The sequence below is a fragment of the Xyrauchen texanus genome, chromosome 23 (assembly GCF_025860055.1).
Source record: "Xyrauchen texanus isolate HMW12.3.18 chromosome 23, RBS_HiC_50CHRs, whole genome shotgun sequence".
Classification (NCBI taxonomy): domain Eukaryota; kingdom Metazoa; phylum Chordata; class Actinopteri; order Cypriniformes; family Catostomidae; genus Xyrauchen; species Xyrauchen texanus.
Genome location: NC_068298.1, coordinates 17329350 through 17346488, shown reverse-complemented (window position 1 = coordinate 17346488; position 17139 = coordinate 17329350). Strand labels below are relative to the sequence as shown.

Sequence of the window (17139 nt, the reverse complement as noted above, 5' to 3'; positions counted from 1 at the left end):
GTGTAGAAGAAAAGACAACACATCACATTCTGTCTTCAGTCTCCAATGGGTGGGGGGCTTAAAGGGGGATATGAGGGAGACAAAAAGCCAACTTACAGAGGGCCCAGCCGCTTCAAAGCGTGGTTGCTCAAAGGCTTATGAAGCGTTACTTCATGCAGGGTTGTGCCAAATGTAATTATGAGGTTCGCGACGATAGAGAATCACACCCAATGCAATGCCCCACCCTGCAATATCTTGAAAGACCCGCTGCTAAACGGCGGCAATGCCAGAGAGAGAGAAAGTTTGCCGCACTTTGATTAACCATAAACAATTTAGTAAATAAGCTACCCATGGGGGTGCCGTTACAAATTTCCCCACTTGCTGACTCCAAAAGGTGATTTCACGCATTGAGTTTGATAGGCGCTGAGTGAATGGAGGCCTCCACCAGAATTCATATGGGCGAATGCCTCAAAGTGTCAAACTATTTGATAACTGCTTCCTACATTTCTAGTATCAGTAGGATTGTCGTCTCTGGCAGTATCTTTTAAGTTTAAATTGAACTTTTGACAGGCAATGATGTTGATTCATCGTTGATAAGCAGCCTCTTTGCTCAGTGACTGTGTGTGTCATGCGGGGACATGTAGGCTCCACTGTTAGAGATAAGCCTTACTCGTCTTGATGTGTCTCACGGTGCCCTCCCGCTGAGACATAAGCGCATTTATCGTGCATGTCTAAATATGTTTCTAGGCACAAACAACTGAGAGGAGGCAGGTAACTTGGAAGTGCTCACCTTGTTGCACCTGAATAATGCATAATTGGAGATGACCCAATGATTTGGTGAGGAGACGTGGAGGTTCTGAAAGCTTCCAGGTGAAGCTCTCCAGGGAACGAGGTGTTCCTGCGCTATTGGCGACAAAAGTTCCAGGTCCTCAAATATGGTGATTTCTTTGAATGCCTCCATCTTGCTCACCACGGGTGGGCTTACAGGTACTTGGGGCATGTCAGGGTTTTGGCACCAGGTGTGCTTTGGCTCCATTACGCCAAAAGAATTGTTGTGAATGAGACGTGAAGAAACATAAATGTTGAGTGCAGATGAGTTTTGAAGTGCTGACTTTTTGACTTTGGAATAGTACAATTAAATGCCAATTAAAAGGATATTTCCCCCCCCCCCCCCAAATAGTTCATTACCTACATCAATATGTCCAATAAATTGTGTGATCCTAGTTGTTATTTTTGGTTCACTGCGTTAGATTAATTTATGTACAATGTAATTCCCCTTTGCTGGACCTATTTGGCAAAGTTTTTCCTAAAAGTGTTGCTGGTGAGCAGCTTCATTACCTTTTCTCTGTGCTGGAGTGAAATCTTACCCTGATTTAAGTGGATATGAAGAAGTCCTTGTAATCCAAGCGATGTTAAATGGCACATGGCAGAGTGGGGAAGGCCTAGCTCTCCTTTGCATATTAATGGAAAGGTGGCTATGAAAGAGAATAATTCATTCTTCTCTATGGCAGCACACATGTAATAGAGCTAGCTTTAGACACAAAAAGCATGCTGCTGCTTTTCAGCAGTACACTCACAAAATGGTAGACCAAAGTACAATGACAAAGAGACATGATGGGTAACTGGACAAAGAGCAATAAAACTAACTTTTAAAACTAAGTGTTGTGGGTTTGTGAAATCAAGGTCAAAGTAAAATGTGCAACGTGTTGAAGATGGACCACAAAAGATAAAGTTTTTGCCAAAAGTGTAGAGTAGACAAAGTGTACTCGACTGATTAATTGTTTTGTGTGCATTCTTCTGCAGCCAGTAACAGCTGGACATGCTGTAGTGTGCCACAATCAGTGGGAGGGTTTGCTTACGAAGCCAAAAATGAATTTATTGATGAGCACATCTACCAGTTTTGCAGATTGGGCATATTGAAAACACATTTTCCTCTGGAGGAGAGGACATAAAGATTTGATAACCAGGAAGTTTTGAACGGACAGACAGAAAATGATCTCCTAAAAGAGGGCCACAGAGAACAGGTGTACAGAGAACTACACCAAGCACAATGGTGACTGAGTGACCTGTCTGTGTTCTAGATTAGTGGTTCTCAACCAGGGTGCCGGGACACACTAGGGGGCCTAAGTACACTTCCAAGGGGGCCTCAACATGACTTAAAATTACTTTAAAATAAGAAATATTAAATTAATTAAAATAATCCAACTTAATTAAAATGATAAAAATACTTTAAGATGTATGCCCTCAAATTATAAACAGACTCGTATCCATGATTAATTGTTTTAATCAGTCTAGTTTCGGTAGAGGGGTCCTCAAATATTGTTCTGGACAGTGTGGGGCCTTGGAGTCAAAAAGGTTGAGAACCACTGTGCTAGGTCAACAAAGCAGCAAAGAGGGGGTTTGTAATGATGCTTTAAAGCCACAGTAACCTAGGAGGTGAGTTTCCTCGACATTGAAAACCCTGATTAAGTAAACCCATTCACTCAACTGAATTGAGATATGGCATCTCCAAAACTTCATATAGAATGTGCTCATATACTGTAGAAAAAACAAAAATATTTAAGTTAGGGTAAATTGATGCAAGTAGACTTAACTCAGATTTGCCATTTATGTGTTGTTGTTGTTGTTGTTGTTGTTTTTTAATCATTTTAATTCAGTGGACTCAAATTTAGGTCATACAAAAACACTTATATATAAGCTTGTATAAAGATTATAATGTAAATTCTTATGTTATTATTATGTTAATTCAAAATCAATCATTAAATAAACTGGGGATTCGCCTGATATGAGCGCGAAGCAATCATCTGTGTTCCGCAAATGCTTTTGGGTCCTTGAATAACGTATATGGTGCAAGTAAGGGCAGCCGGTGGCCATTCTGGTGCCCCCCTAGGGAGTTGGTGCCCTACGCAGACTGCATAGTCTGCTTATAGGGAGCGGCGGTATTGTATGTAGGGCTGGATTGGTAATCTGGCATACCGGTCATTTTCCCATTGGACCGATGCACTTTGGGGCCTATCAGGGGCGGACTGCCATCGGAAGAACCGGGTCGGCTGCGAAACGGGCCGAATGGGCAGAGATAAACTGAAATGATCAGCCGCGTTATGCAGAACGAGCCACAAAATGGCGCCGCCATATGCTGAAGGGGGCAGCGACATGCAGAACGGACAGAATTTTCCATTTTTGGTTAACTATCCCTTCAGCACTTAAAATCTTAAGTCCAGGGGTCTAAATAATAAAAGAAGTTCAAGGAACTTGAAAAGTTCGACTGAAAAGTTCAAGGCTCTTATGAGCCTAAACATTTTTTAATTGAGACAACTTGATTGTTCCAGTAATGACTACATTAGGGTTTACAGTGCAGACAACCCCCTATAGACAGTTTGCTTATGACGCATCAGAAATAGTAGAGAAAAGATATTGTAAATAAGTTACTTAACTCCTGAGCCCAACTGTTGCCTCAATTTAGGCCACGTCCAAATGTAGGCTATGTCTTCCTCTGAAAACGCATTAATTTCAATGTTTACACTCTCTTGTCCACACTAGAACAGCGTTTTCCTCCACTGAAAATGCTCTCCCTACCCGCATACTTTTGAAAACTATGACATTAGGAAACTGAAAATGGAGGTTTCAAACTTAAATGGATTCACGTGGACATGACCTTAGACAACATGTGAACAAAAACCCCACAAAGCAAAAACGCTGTCATGGTTTAGGCCGGGAAAATGAGAACAAACTACAAATTTAGTAAGGGAACAGATTTTGTCAAGTAAACCTTATTCTGGTTGATCATCTATTCAGTTGGCCCTCCCCTGCATATCAGTGACAGGCCTATATTAAGCTTCAGTTGCTTATCAGGCCTACATCAATTTCAGCTTTTGCTCTTTCACAAATTAATAGAATGACCACGTCCAGTTAAATTTAAGGACTTCTCATAGTTTAAAGTTTAAAAGCACACTTAGACATATGCTAAAACACGTTATATTGTATGGTTTATTTAGTCCGGAGTGGAGAACAGCACCTGGAGTCCAATCTCAACACATTAACAGGAGAAAATTTAAATGTCTTTAGCGTGGAACAAGGCTGTTAAACATATGCATACATAACATGTTGGGGCTGCAGCCTCCTGCTAGGAGCAGAGACGACAAAGCCTCTCTAAAAGGAATACCTCTGGGATCGCTAATGATTAATTAGCTTGTGTCATTAAGTGAAGCAAATGTCACCCAAACTTCCTAGGGAAGCTGTCACACCACGTGCGCTCGCTAAACTCCCCAAGGGGCTGCGAGCAGCTGGGCTCTGCGGCGAGCGCATCCTGCCATCTGGTGGTCAAGTAAAGAATTGCAACTTTAATTGTTTATTGATAGGTGTTGTTGCTGTTGTTCAAATACCTTGACATTTAAGTTATATGATTAGCAATGGTCTCAAAGAGTGCTTTTTCAGTAATATCTATTACAGTAGCATTACTAGAACAAGAAAAAAGCAATAGCTGAGAAATCGTTCATCGTTGAATCATTATGCAGAGGCCTGACAATCGCATAATAGGAAAATATCTTGGCTAGGTAACACTTGTGAAGGTATAGGTGCTATGGTAAAATTAGGAATTACTTACCCAAGCACCAATACAGCTTCTCAATACGTCCAGTAGAGCCAAGTCCTGGGGCCTGAGTGAAAACAAATTCCATTAGTGGATACTGTAGTGTGGTCACTATTCATCCTTCCTGCTTTCTGTCCTGTTGGGCTCTCGTTCTCTTTCTTTTTCTCTCTCCCTCACAATTTCCCAATTTTTTTCCTTCTGCTCTTTCCCTGACCTGCCTGTGTGGCTCAATGGTAACTAGTGCAGCCTGTCTGACTCATTACAAGAGGTCCAGCCAACTGTGCAAGAGAGGCTTTTTCTTTTCAGCAAGATCCTGAGGGGATGGCGGAAGTAGACAGGAGGAGGAGAGAACCCGTTCGAATACCCCCTTAAAAAATAATCACTGATAAACACATTGCCAGCAGACGGGGACTCCCCCTGATCATTCCTAACACTCGCACCCTAACTTGTACAATGGCACACCTGTCAGAGCATTTCCACTCAGTAAGCACGAGCAAAGCATCTGGGCCCTCCCTCTGGTCCTCTCTACGTGGTGCTGCAGTGCCGGACGTCTTGAAGACTCTATTCAGTTGGTTTCTCAGCTATGACTGTGAGATAATGCTGTAATTTCACTTCAATGTGCACACACATGCATTCTTACTCTGTCATTCTCTCTCTCTCTTTCCTCTCTCAAACACACACATACACACACAAACACACACAAACACACACCATGACTATTGTTCAAATTGGTGGTTTGTGGTTTTATTGTGTGCCTATATGTGTGTGAGGGGCTTGCAGTGTTGTCTTTGAGGCCAGGGTGGTCACACACACCCTCCAGGAGGTAGAGATGGACACAGCGAAGGGTGCTTTTATGGACTTCTGAGTGCCGGCACAAAGCTCTCCATAGTCTTTATGTGTATAGGGGTGAAGGGTGACCTGCGCTAATCCTGCTGATCAACCCTTTGGTGTTCTGGTGTCTTATGTGCTCTCAACTACATCATTATCAAAGCCCTTTAAAAGACCTTATCAAATGTATTTATACAAAAAGCTAGATAAATACGGCTGTCTTTGATTTTATGTTGAAGCAATTAAAATGTCATTTTTACAGTGGTTTAAATGTATATTCGGGTTCAGTAGAAGTTAAGCTCAATCGATAGCATTTGTGGCTTACTCTTCATTACCACAAAAATGTATTCTGCCAAGTCCTTCTTTTAAAGCAAAAAAAGGTGTTACAATGAGGTACTTTCAATGGAAGTGAATCGGCCAATTTTTTGAGGGTTTAAAGGCAGAAATGTAAAGTTTATAATTCTATACATTAATTTTTCTGATAAAGCTCATGTATTAGCTGAACCCAGGGGCGAAAATTTCATCAAAATTTTGGGGAGGACAATAAACATAACAATTCTCAAGAGCAATTTTTGAAGGGGACACCAAGGGGTTTTTTGTTGTTGCCCCATTTGCATTTGTATCATTTTATTTCTTAAACAATTATTTTAAGAATATATCATTATATTATTTACAATGCACATATTTTAATGATATTTTAGGGGGGACAACCCTCAGATGGGGGGGGTCCTGACCCCCCTGACCCCCTGTGCGATTTCCGCCTATGTCTGAACCATAAAGTTGTTTAAATCATAATTTTTGCAAGGATTATGGGGTTTATGGTGTTATGTCATAATGGCATGTGCAGATGTAAAATTGGATATAACTATACACAGAAAAGGTTAGTAAGCCATTTTATCACATTACGATTATGTTAACATGTATATTGTTTAGATCTTGTAGCTATAATTTTGATGGATTGGCCCCATTCACTTCCATTGTAAGGGCCTCACTGTAACCTCAAATTTAGCTTATTTTATTATGTTGGTTGAGCTTAACTTGTATCAAACCAGGAGCATTCCTTTAAAAATAAAAATTCAATCATAATTGTCAACCCATATGGCTTTATTTTGTGGAGCAGAAAATCTGTTAAGCAGAATGAAATCCTGCAGACACTATTCTCTTTCATTGCCTTTCTTTTTTCCCCCACTAAAGTAAATTGTGACAGAATTGTCATTTTTTGGGTCAATTATTAATTTAAGGATGTAATATATACTTGATCATACCCTTAAAATTATTTCAGTGTTGGTGTCACCAAATTGAGTCAGATTGATTGAGTTCTATTAAAGCGATTTTAGCATTGAGTTGTTGAATTAGCCAAACCCCTCTTTCCAAAGCCCCGCCCTCCAAAGATAATTTTGAGACCAAAACCGAGCAAAAGAGCAGCATTGTTTGTTCCTGTGGCTGTCAAATTTAACAGTGGCACAATAGTGCTCTCAACTGGCAAACATTATGAATCATAGCCTCAATTATCCGTTTCAAATGAGAACGCGCAGAATTATTGACAGGTGAAACGCGTCAATACCTGCTGTTCGTGGACACATTTTTCTTTGCTGTTTTCAAAGTCTACAGCTGTCACAGAGACCAGTGAGATATCTCAGGACATTGATTTCATTCATATCTTTTACGGAAGTAGGAATACATTTGTTGCATACCTTTCCATGAAAAAAATCACTTACAGCACCTTTAATTATGAAAATAAATATTCTTTACTTCAAAAAGTTAGATGTTACCACATGAAGCATAGGTACCTGATGAAAAAATGTAAACCTTTATTATTGAAGGAAACTATTCCTAAAAATGTATCCCTACTAAATTTGTATTACTACAGACTGTTGTCTATATGTCAGTTTAAGCTGTCTGTGCTAATCGACAGTCTTTGTGTTCTCTCTGTTATATGTTTGGGGCTCAGAGTGCAAGTCAGACACCTCCTGCTAGACTGGCCATGTTTCAGAGACGCCTGTCAGATAAGGAGAATTAATTGAAGTCTACTTGGTTCCTTTATTCTGTCTTTCCCTTAATGGGCACACAACGCCATGCCTCTGAAAGTAATTACACCAGCGGTATTTAATAGCCACACTGCAGATCGTCAATGGGCAATGGCGGAATCACCATCTCCTGAAAGAAGGCTTACATCTAAGACACTTTATTTTTACACACTTGAGGTTTGTTGTTTTTTGTGGTCATTCCCCTGTTCAGTTTTGGCTTTCATGCAGCTGTGGCCTTGGCAAAAAAATAAAAATAATAATAATAATAAAGACCTTTGTACGGGCTTCATGAATACAGCCAATGGGTCCATGGCAGGTAGCCCTTATAAGTTAATCTTCAGAAAGAGCCACATACAAGTTGTAAATTAATGTCTTCCTTTAGCCAAGTGAAGACTGTCATCATTCGAGCACTTTGCTCCTTTGTGCCGGTGGTCCAGTCGCATGAATAGGAACCACAAGGCTGTGACAATGGCAGCCAAGAGTGGCAAAGTTATCACCTTCCAGGGAAAACATAAGTAATCATGTCTAAATTGTTTGAGCATCCATACAAACAGCATTGTGTGATCTGGGAATGTGAATGGGACCTTTTCTAAATTGCTAGTGCTGGTCGTGCTACTGTTTATCTATCTGCACCTCAACCCGACAATGCTCGCTTGGCTTTGAGGAGAAAACGGGCCAGTGAGTGGTGGGTTTTTTTTTCTGTTAGCCATCAAAACCCTTTCTTATCTAAATTTCATTCATACCAGTTTGGAGCAGGATAGAAATTAAAGGAATATTTCACCCAAAAATGAAAATTATCTAATAATTTACTCACCCTTATGTCATCTCAGATGTGTATGACTTTTACTTGTATGACTTGACACAAAGATGTTTACAAGAATATCTCAGCTCTGTAGGTCCATACAATGTAAGTGGTCAAAACTTTGAAGCTCCAAAAAGCACATAAAGGCAGCATAAATTTAATCCATATGACTCCAGTGGTTTAATCAAATGTCTGAAGCAATATGATGGGTGTGGGTGAGAAACAGTTCAATATCTAAGTCCTTTTTTCCTATAAATCTCCACTTTCACTTTCTTATTTTGTTTTGGTGATTCGCCATTCTTAGTGCATAATGCCACCTACTGTTCGGGGCTGGTCAAAGGTGGAGATGTATAATAAAAAAGGACTTACTGATCTTATTGATCTGTTTCTCACACGCAGACCTATCATATCACTTCAGAAGATCTGGATTTAACTACTGGAGTCATATGGATTACTTTTATGCTAACATGTGAATTTTGGAGATTCAAAGTTCTGGGCACCATTCACTTGCATTGCATGGACTGAGAGCTGGAGTAGGGACTGGAGCAGAGACATCCTTCTAAAAATCTTAATTTGTGCTCTGCAGAAGAAAGATAGTCATGTACATCTGGGATGGAATTATGCGAGAATTTATATTTTTAGTTGAAAATTTCCTTTAAGCACCTGTAGCTTGTCACCATCTGAATTAAAACAATAATTATGATTTATGTTTAACTATCTCTGAAATAGCCACTATAATATAGCATGACTATGGCCACTAGGTGGCCCCCTTTAGTAGGCTTAACTGCAGTGTAGGTAACATGCAGCCATCATTCAATGTGCCATCTTGCAAAACCAATTTCCATGTAATGTCTAATAAAATCCTCTTTGCATTATTCAGACAATAAATCATAGGTCACATCTGTCTATCTGAGAATAGCAGAGAGAGTAATTTAGAGAAAGTGAAAAGGAAATGGATATTTAATTTATAATATAGGTCTATTGTAAGAAGTAAAACAAATGTAAACATTATCTCTGAGACACATGAGGATGGAAATTACAGACTATCCTATTAAAAAATACTAAATAAAAATTCAGATGCAATGCATCAGATAAATAATACTCTAGATGATGCTAAACAACAATATTTAACAATCTTTCAGAACCTGAAAATACTACAGTAGGTATTCATGTTCTGCTACTGTTTTTGTACTGGAGTCCATCCACAAAGAAGAACACAGTCATCAAGTGTCGAGGTAAAATATGGTGATGAATGTGATATAAAGTGTGCTGGCAGACTTTGAATAATCATGAAAAAAAAAAATCAGAAAAAGGATACAGATCTTGCAATGCAGTGAATGGTGTCTGAGGCTAGTTTTTTGCCTAATGTCTCTTTTTGTGTCCCACAGAAGAAATAAAGTAGCATGTATTTTTAACCACATAAAGGTGAGTAAATTATGACAGAATTTATATGTTTGGTGAACTATCCATTTAGGCTTCTTCTTTTTTTTTTTTTTTTTTTTACAATAAATGTGTTTACATCATACTTGTGGTCCTTTTGAACAATGTTTAAAACAATATATTTTTAATCACCTCTACCTCTCTATCTAAAATGTTTAGCAAAAATGTATATATCTACATTTTAAATTAATATATACTTTCAGTAGTATGAACTAAACTAGTAAGCAGAGCATCTTATTAAGTAGTATGTATGCTCTTTCTTTTCTTTTTGTTTTTCTGTTTCAAAAGTGGCTTTTTCTTTGCAATTCTTCCCATAAGGCCTGAACCCCTGAGTCTTCTCTTTAGTTGTACATTAAACTGGTGTTGAGCAGGTAGAATTCAATGAAGCTGTCAGCTGAGGACATGTGAGGCATCTATTTCTCAATCTAGAGACTCTGATGTACTTATCCTCTTGTTTAGCTGTACATCTGACCTTCCACATCTCTTTCTGTCCTTGTTAGAGCCAGATGTCCTTTGTCTTTGAAGACTGTAGTGTACACCTTTATATGATTTTTTTTTTTTTGGACAATTTCAAGCATTGTATAGCCTTCATTGCTCAAAACAATGATTGACTGATGAGTTTCTAGAGAAAGCTGTTTCTTTTTTCCCCATTTTTGACCTAATATTGACCTTAAGACATGCCAGTCTATTGCACTGTGGCAACTCAAAAACAAACACAAAGACAATGTTAAGCTTCATTTAATGAACCAAATACCTTTCAGTTGTGTTTGATATAATGGCAAGTGATTTTCTAGTACCAATTTAGCAATTTAGCATGATTACTCAAGGATAAGGTGTTGGGAGTGATGGCTGCTGGAAATGGGGCCTGTCTAGATTTAAATAAAAAAAAATGAGGGTTTGGGTGGTTTACGAGGAAATAATTTTAGGTTACAAACTAGTAATTACAAGGGTATTATGCTATAAATGTGGTATATGAGGACATTTCCAGTGTCCCCATAATTCAAATCACTTAAAAATCATACTAAACAATGTTTTTTTAAAAATGCAAAAATGCAGAAAGTTTTCTGTGAGGGTTAGGTTTAGGGGATAGAATGTGTGTGTGTGTGTGTGTGTGTGTGTGTGTGTGTGTGTGTGTGTGTGTGTGTGTGTGTGTGTGTGTGTGTGTGTGTCATATACATAAACGTATGGTGAGTGTGTTTCAATTATCTATTGTCCTATGAGCAGAATGGTTTAGTGAAGGCGGACAGCACTCCTAGGCTCCGATATTCGTGTAACCGCTGTGGCATTGCTATATCGTTTGGACCGCGTGTTCACAAGCTGGCTACAGCAATCCACAGCGGTTTATAAAAAGAACATCAGCTCTGACATGAGAAGCGAGCGCTTAGCTGACTGAAGATTCTTCATCTCTGAAGGAGGTCCTCACACTGAGACTGGAGCTGAGCTGAAAGGACGCGGCGGCTGCCATTGATTACACAGAGAAGACGAAAATGGGAGAACATCACTGTAGCCCTACCCATGGTGAGAGAAATCAGACGGACACAAAAGACGGAGTACACACGACTGAAAACCGACAGCCATTCGAGCAGAGACAACGACGGGATGCTGCGTGTTCAGTGATCGTCACACGGTAAATGTCCCCATTCATTGTTAATATGTGCATGAGATTTGCATTGCACAGAAATCAGCGTCACTTTTATCGCGCGGTTAACTATTGACTAAACATCTGTTGTCTATGTATTCAGTGGTGTTCTGAACACAATGGCTCATCCAAAGCTGTGGCTTAAATATTATTACAGAATTGGCAAGAGAGAACACTTATTAAAGAGGGATGATCAGCATGGATAGACCTTACTGAGCACTTGTCTCATCTGTTGCCTCCTCTCTCAAGGTGCAAACAGTGACCGATTAATCGACAGATCCTTAGGTTTGGTGATATCCGAATTCTCCTAATGCGTTATCTCTGTCACCATGCCCACCTCTCTACCTCCTGGACTGGACAGTAACACCAGCACAGTGCCCTGGGATCCTGGTGCACCCCTGTCACCCTCTAAGCTGAACAGCATGGTGAAGATGGTGCTCATCTCGGTGATCGTGTGCACCTCGCTTTTTGGAAATGTGGTGGTGCTGCTGGTATTTCAGCGCAAGCCACAGCTACTCCATGTCGCCAACCGCTTTGTGCTAAATCTGCTTCTGGCTGACCTACTGCAGACGGTGCTGGTCATGCCCTTTGCCATCGCCGCCACTGTGCCCGAGGTCTGGCCGCTGGATGCCCGTCTGTGCCAGGCTCTTGTAGTGCTCATGCACCTGTTTGCATTTGCCGGTGTGAACACCATCATCGTGGTGTCCGTGGACCGCTACCTTGCCATCATCCACCCGCTGTCATACCCCACCCGCATGACACCCCATCTGGGCACCAACCTGATAGCTCTCACATGGCTTCTCAGCCTGCTTCAGAGCACACCGCCGCTTTACGGATGGGGAGCAATTCAGTTTGACCGCCACCACAACATCTGCACAGTGGTGTGGTCCTCAAGCTATTCCTATTCAGCAGTGGTGTCTGCACTCTCATTCTGGCTGCCTGTTGTGATCATGCTTTGCTGCTACTGGATGGTGTTTAGGGCGGCGAGACGACAAAACGCTCTTGTACACCCCATCCAGTCAAACCCGCCACCAGATTCCCAAGCGCCCTGTTCTAGTCCCCAAAGGCATCAGCCCCAGCCAGTGGGGCCTTTCTCAGCAACCTACCCGATCAGGACACGCCACAGACGCTTTCACTATCACTGCAAGGCAGCGCGGGTGGTGTTTGTCATCATGGCGTCCTACGTGCTCAGCATGGGCCCGTACAGTGTTCTGAGCACAATATCCATTAACTCCAGTGCAGCAGTGCCTCCCTGGTTGGCCTCGATGGCTCTCATTCTCTTCTTCCTGCAGTGCTGCTTACACCCTTACATATACGGCTACATGCACCGCAGTGTACGCAAGGAGTTCCTGGCCCTGCTTTGTGGGCCTTTGTGCGGACAGGGCCGTATTAGTCAAGGCTCCGCTGTGGACAACTGCTTCACAGTGACGGATGGACACATGGCACATACCCATCTGTCAAGCCAGGTGGCCCGTGTGTGCCCTCTTCGCACCTGGGAGGAAGGGACCACCACCTCTTCGCCTACAGAGAGGAGGTATAAAGACAGCCGCAAGGAGACCACCTCCATCAGTCTGAGCTCAGAGAAGGAGCTCACTGTGCACAGCGACAACCAACCATGAGAAACAGTATTGGATATACAGTTTATACAATATTTATTGGTGGCTTCAGACAGTTTCCACATGGGCACAATTTTTAAAGTGAATGTGCCTTTTAACAGAATCTGAATACATAGCTGAACACACTGTAATTTTATTCAAATATGTTGGTTATGCTATGGACGTACAGTATGATTCATATATGTTGCACAAAAACAACAATGACAATTGTCCTGGTGGTTTCCTGTATACAGTTTTGTCAGGAACTATTGAAATGCATGCCAACATTAATAGACTATTAAAGTTAATTTTAGTTAAGGGTAATATTTAATCTTTGTATGGGAAAGTGGTAAAAATCTACATTCTACTGTGTGCTGTCATAATGGTTAAACAGACTGGAAACAAGGTCTGTTTTTACAGAAATTATTCACCCAAAAAATTAAAATTCTCTCATAATTTACTCAAACTCGTGCCATCCAAGATGTATATTACTTTCTTTCTTCGGTAGAATACAAATACAGTAATACAGATTTAACCACTAGATGACTTTTATGTTGCCTTTATGTGCTTTTTGGATCTTCAAATTTGGTATCCATTCACTTGCGTTGTATGGACCAACAGAGGTGAAATATTCTTCTAAAAAAATTTGTTTGAGTTCTGCTGAAGAAAGAAAGTCATACACATCTGGGATGACATGAGGGTGAGTAAATGTTGAGAGAATTTTTATTTTTGGTTGAACTATCCCTTTAAAGACAACCATAAAAGTTTATAAAATTCTTGACATTCCAACAAGCATTTGAGGCCAATATGTGGGTAAGTGTAAATGTATTGAGCTCTCAATTAAATTCTTTATTTATTTCAGGAATAATATTAAGAAATCTGCTGGAAAAATAATTGTATGAGACAGTATATAGTATTGACTATATAGTATTGTATAGTAGTGTGTGTATAATAAATTGTATTTCTGTACATCCATTTAAAAGTGGAAATGTATTGCTATAAAAGTTTACAATTTAAAGACAGAACACATTCTATATGTTGTTTTGAAACTTAATTTTCACAGTTTAGAATACATGTGGAGAGATTTTGTGTCTATTTTTCTAAGCATACATATTAAATTTGCTATACAACTAAATCATTGTAACTGGAATCAAAGTTCTCTGGAATTAAAAGTGTTTTAAATGTAAAAATTCAAGTTAAATAAGGTCTTGCATCATACATGCTTCACTTTCTTTATGCAAAATCTCTCTCTCTCTCTCTCTCTCTCTATATATATTTTTTTTATTTTGGGGTGAAATGTGAACTGGGCTGGTTTTTGTGAGATTCACCCAAGAGCAGTCAATGAGCCAAGGATCTCACTCAGGTACACTGTAGTTCTCACCCAAAACATCCTGGATTACCTCAGAAGACATTGAGTTGAATGGATTACTTTTATCAACTATCATTCACTTGAATTGAATGGACCAACAGAGCTGAAAAATTATTTTAAAAATCACATAATTTGTGTTCTGCAGCAGAAAGGAAGTCATACACATCTGGGATGGCATGAGGGTGAGTAAATGAGAGAATTTTCATTTTTGGGTGAACTAATCTATACAACTCCAGTGGTTAAATATGCATCTTCTGAAGCGTTAGTTAAAAAAGTACTCAAATATTGATCTGTTTCTCACACACACCCATCATATCACTTCTTATGACATGGATTAAACCACAGATTACTTTTATGCTGCCTTTATGTGCTTTTTGTAGTTTCAAATTTTGGTATCCTTTCACTTGCATTGTATGGACTGACAGTGCTGAGATAGTCTTCTAAATATCTTGTGTAGCTACAGGAGAAATATGGATACACATCTGAAATGACATGAGGGTCAGTAAATGAGAGAGGTTTTATTTTTGAGTGAATCATCCGTTTAAGTTTGGGAGAGACTCAAATTATTCCATGTAAAATCAAGGTTTTTTGAACCACAGAACAATCCTAAACAACTAAGACTATACCTTAAGTAACAAATCAAGAGAATCTCAGCAAGTTCACGAGAAGTCTTTTCATTCTACAATGCCTTCTGGCGATATAAATTCATCAACGAAGACTGTAGCAAGTTTAGAATGGGGAGAAAAACGAATGGCATATAAGAACAGTTAAATGATTTATCTAAATTTTTGCAATTTTATCTAAAGAATCACAGGCTAACTCCACTAAACAAAAATTCCTCAATGTTAAAATGCCTGTATAATGTAGAAATTGTACATCTGTCGATCCACCGAGGAGCTGTTTAGTTAAAAAGAATATCTTGTAGATGGACAAAACGCTCTTTAGCTCTATTGCTGTTCGTTTTGTATTCTACATATCCTAAAATATCATAATTAAACAGAAGTTAAACTAAGAGTTTACTTCGGTTACCTGCAACTTGCTGTAGTCTCCTTCCACCTTCCATCATTAAGGAGCCTCCGTCCTTAACCACTGTTTGCGATATTTATGTAAATGCATCTCAATGTAATTTGTGTAGTTCCCGTATTACAAAAGTAACAATAGAAGATATGATTGAACTTGAAATGACTTGCTTTTGAATCCACTCGGACAGCAGCGAACATGTTGATGGAGGAAAAGTGTGTTCCTTGTCCAAATGAAACTCCTCGAATTAGAAGCTGCATGTAGGGCCTAAACCTGAAATACATGCAAACCGATTTTTTTCGCGTACGGTTCAATAAATATGTAGATATTATGTCAAAATGAATTTAGCTTAAACGACAATAAAGGTGTGTGTTTCAGTTCATTATTTTAACGTTTTTAATTTTGACGTTATTTTGCACATTACGTAAAATTTGTATTTGATTCTTTCAATACACAATAAGTTAATTTTGTTCATTCAGGTCAAATCCTTTTTAATTGTCGTTATACATTGTATTTTGGAATGATAATAATGGGTAATTTATGCTTGATTTACATGTCATATAAATGTAAGGAAGCATAAATGCAGTTATTAACTTTTCTATTGAAGTTTGTATGTGTTTACACATGTTTTTATAACATAAAATGGACTTATTTAACAATACAAATATTTAAATGAATATAAATGTAGTGATAAGTAGTGAAAGTCCAAATCTGATCAAATTTAGTTTGTAACTGTCTCATAGGATAGTCAAACCTGTGTTCACCCTGTGTGTATGTATGTAAAGTAGTGCTTACATTATGCAAAATTACTAAGTATGTCTTCCTTTTGTCATATATTTTCTTGCAATTTTAATTTTTTAAAATGTATTATTAACAGTAGTTTTTAAGTATTTGACAGTGATATATTGCCATATAACTAAAGCAATTGTTTTTGGTAAATTTAGAGAAAATAATGCTACTTTTGTCAATAAAGAATACTTTATTTTTACTGTTAATTTTGTTAAAATTGTAATTTTAAAGCTGTTACAAAACAGATATTAAATGAATCCCATTTATACAGATTTTTTTTTTTTAAATCACATTTTAATAAAATGTTCCTGTCATTTTGAAATACATACAGGGGGAATATGTAACATGTATTGGTAAAAACTGTAAAAAAAAAAATAATAATAAATAAATAATAATAATAATAATTTAAAGTGTATTTTATTATGATATTCCAACTCTCCTTTTTACCTTTTAACCAGTGAGAACTGTCAGCTCGATTTAAGAGTGCCTCTTTAGATAAATTGAACATGGTCTCTGCATAATATTAAATACCCTGACACTGAAAAATATGGCTGGGTCTAAGGGAGCACTGTAAAAAAAAAATCCAACTTCAGTTTTGTCAGACAAGCTCAATTTTAAAAGTTAATTGAACAATCTAATTTCGAAAAATGTGAGTTTACTTAAAACAATCAATTACACAACTTACATTTTGAAACAGTGAACACATACAATATCAAGTCTGGTGGTGATGGTAGAACATACAGGCTTTTGAGCATGCTCAGTTTGATCACTGACTCTCCAACACACCCCTATTTGAAACCTTGTACACCTCTGTGAAATGGAAGTTTAAATTTCACTGTTGTAAGTCTAAAAAGCCAGGCTCTACCACAGAAAATCAGGAAATATGTGGGAATTTAAAACTTCGAATTCGACTCATATCTTTGATGATGTTATCCATTTGTTAAAGTCTTGGAAAGGTCTTGAGTCAAAATTCATGGGTCAAAATCTGATTGAACTTTGTAAGGCTGAGCACTATGAACTTCATGTTGTTGTGTCTGCTAATGAGCATGCCCAACGGAGAAGC

The 17139-nt window shown here is 38.7% G+C and overlaps 1 protein-coding gene across 1 annotated transcript; it reads left to right on the top strand.

The window, feature by feature from the left end:
* The first annotated feature begins 11063 nt into the window (after window positions 1-11063).
* LOC127663448 (probable G-protein coupled receptor 101) lies at window positions 11064-12922 on the top strand. The gene is made up of 2 exons (XM_052155057.1): window positions 11064-11291; window positions 11553-12922. The coding sequence occupies exon 2, from the start codon at window positions 11633-11635 to the stop codon at window positions 12920-12922; it is 1290 nt and encodes a 429-aa protein (XP_052011017.1). The 5' UTR covers window positions 11064-11291; window positions 11553-11632.
* The last annotated feature ends 4217 nt before the right edge of the window (window positions 12923-17139 follow it).

Excerpts from the sequence above, each read along its gene's own strand:
- LOC127663448 (XM_052155057.1), top strand. The coding sequence starts at position 11,633 with ATGCCCACCTCTCTACCTCCTGGACTGGACAGTAACACCAGCACAGTG.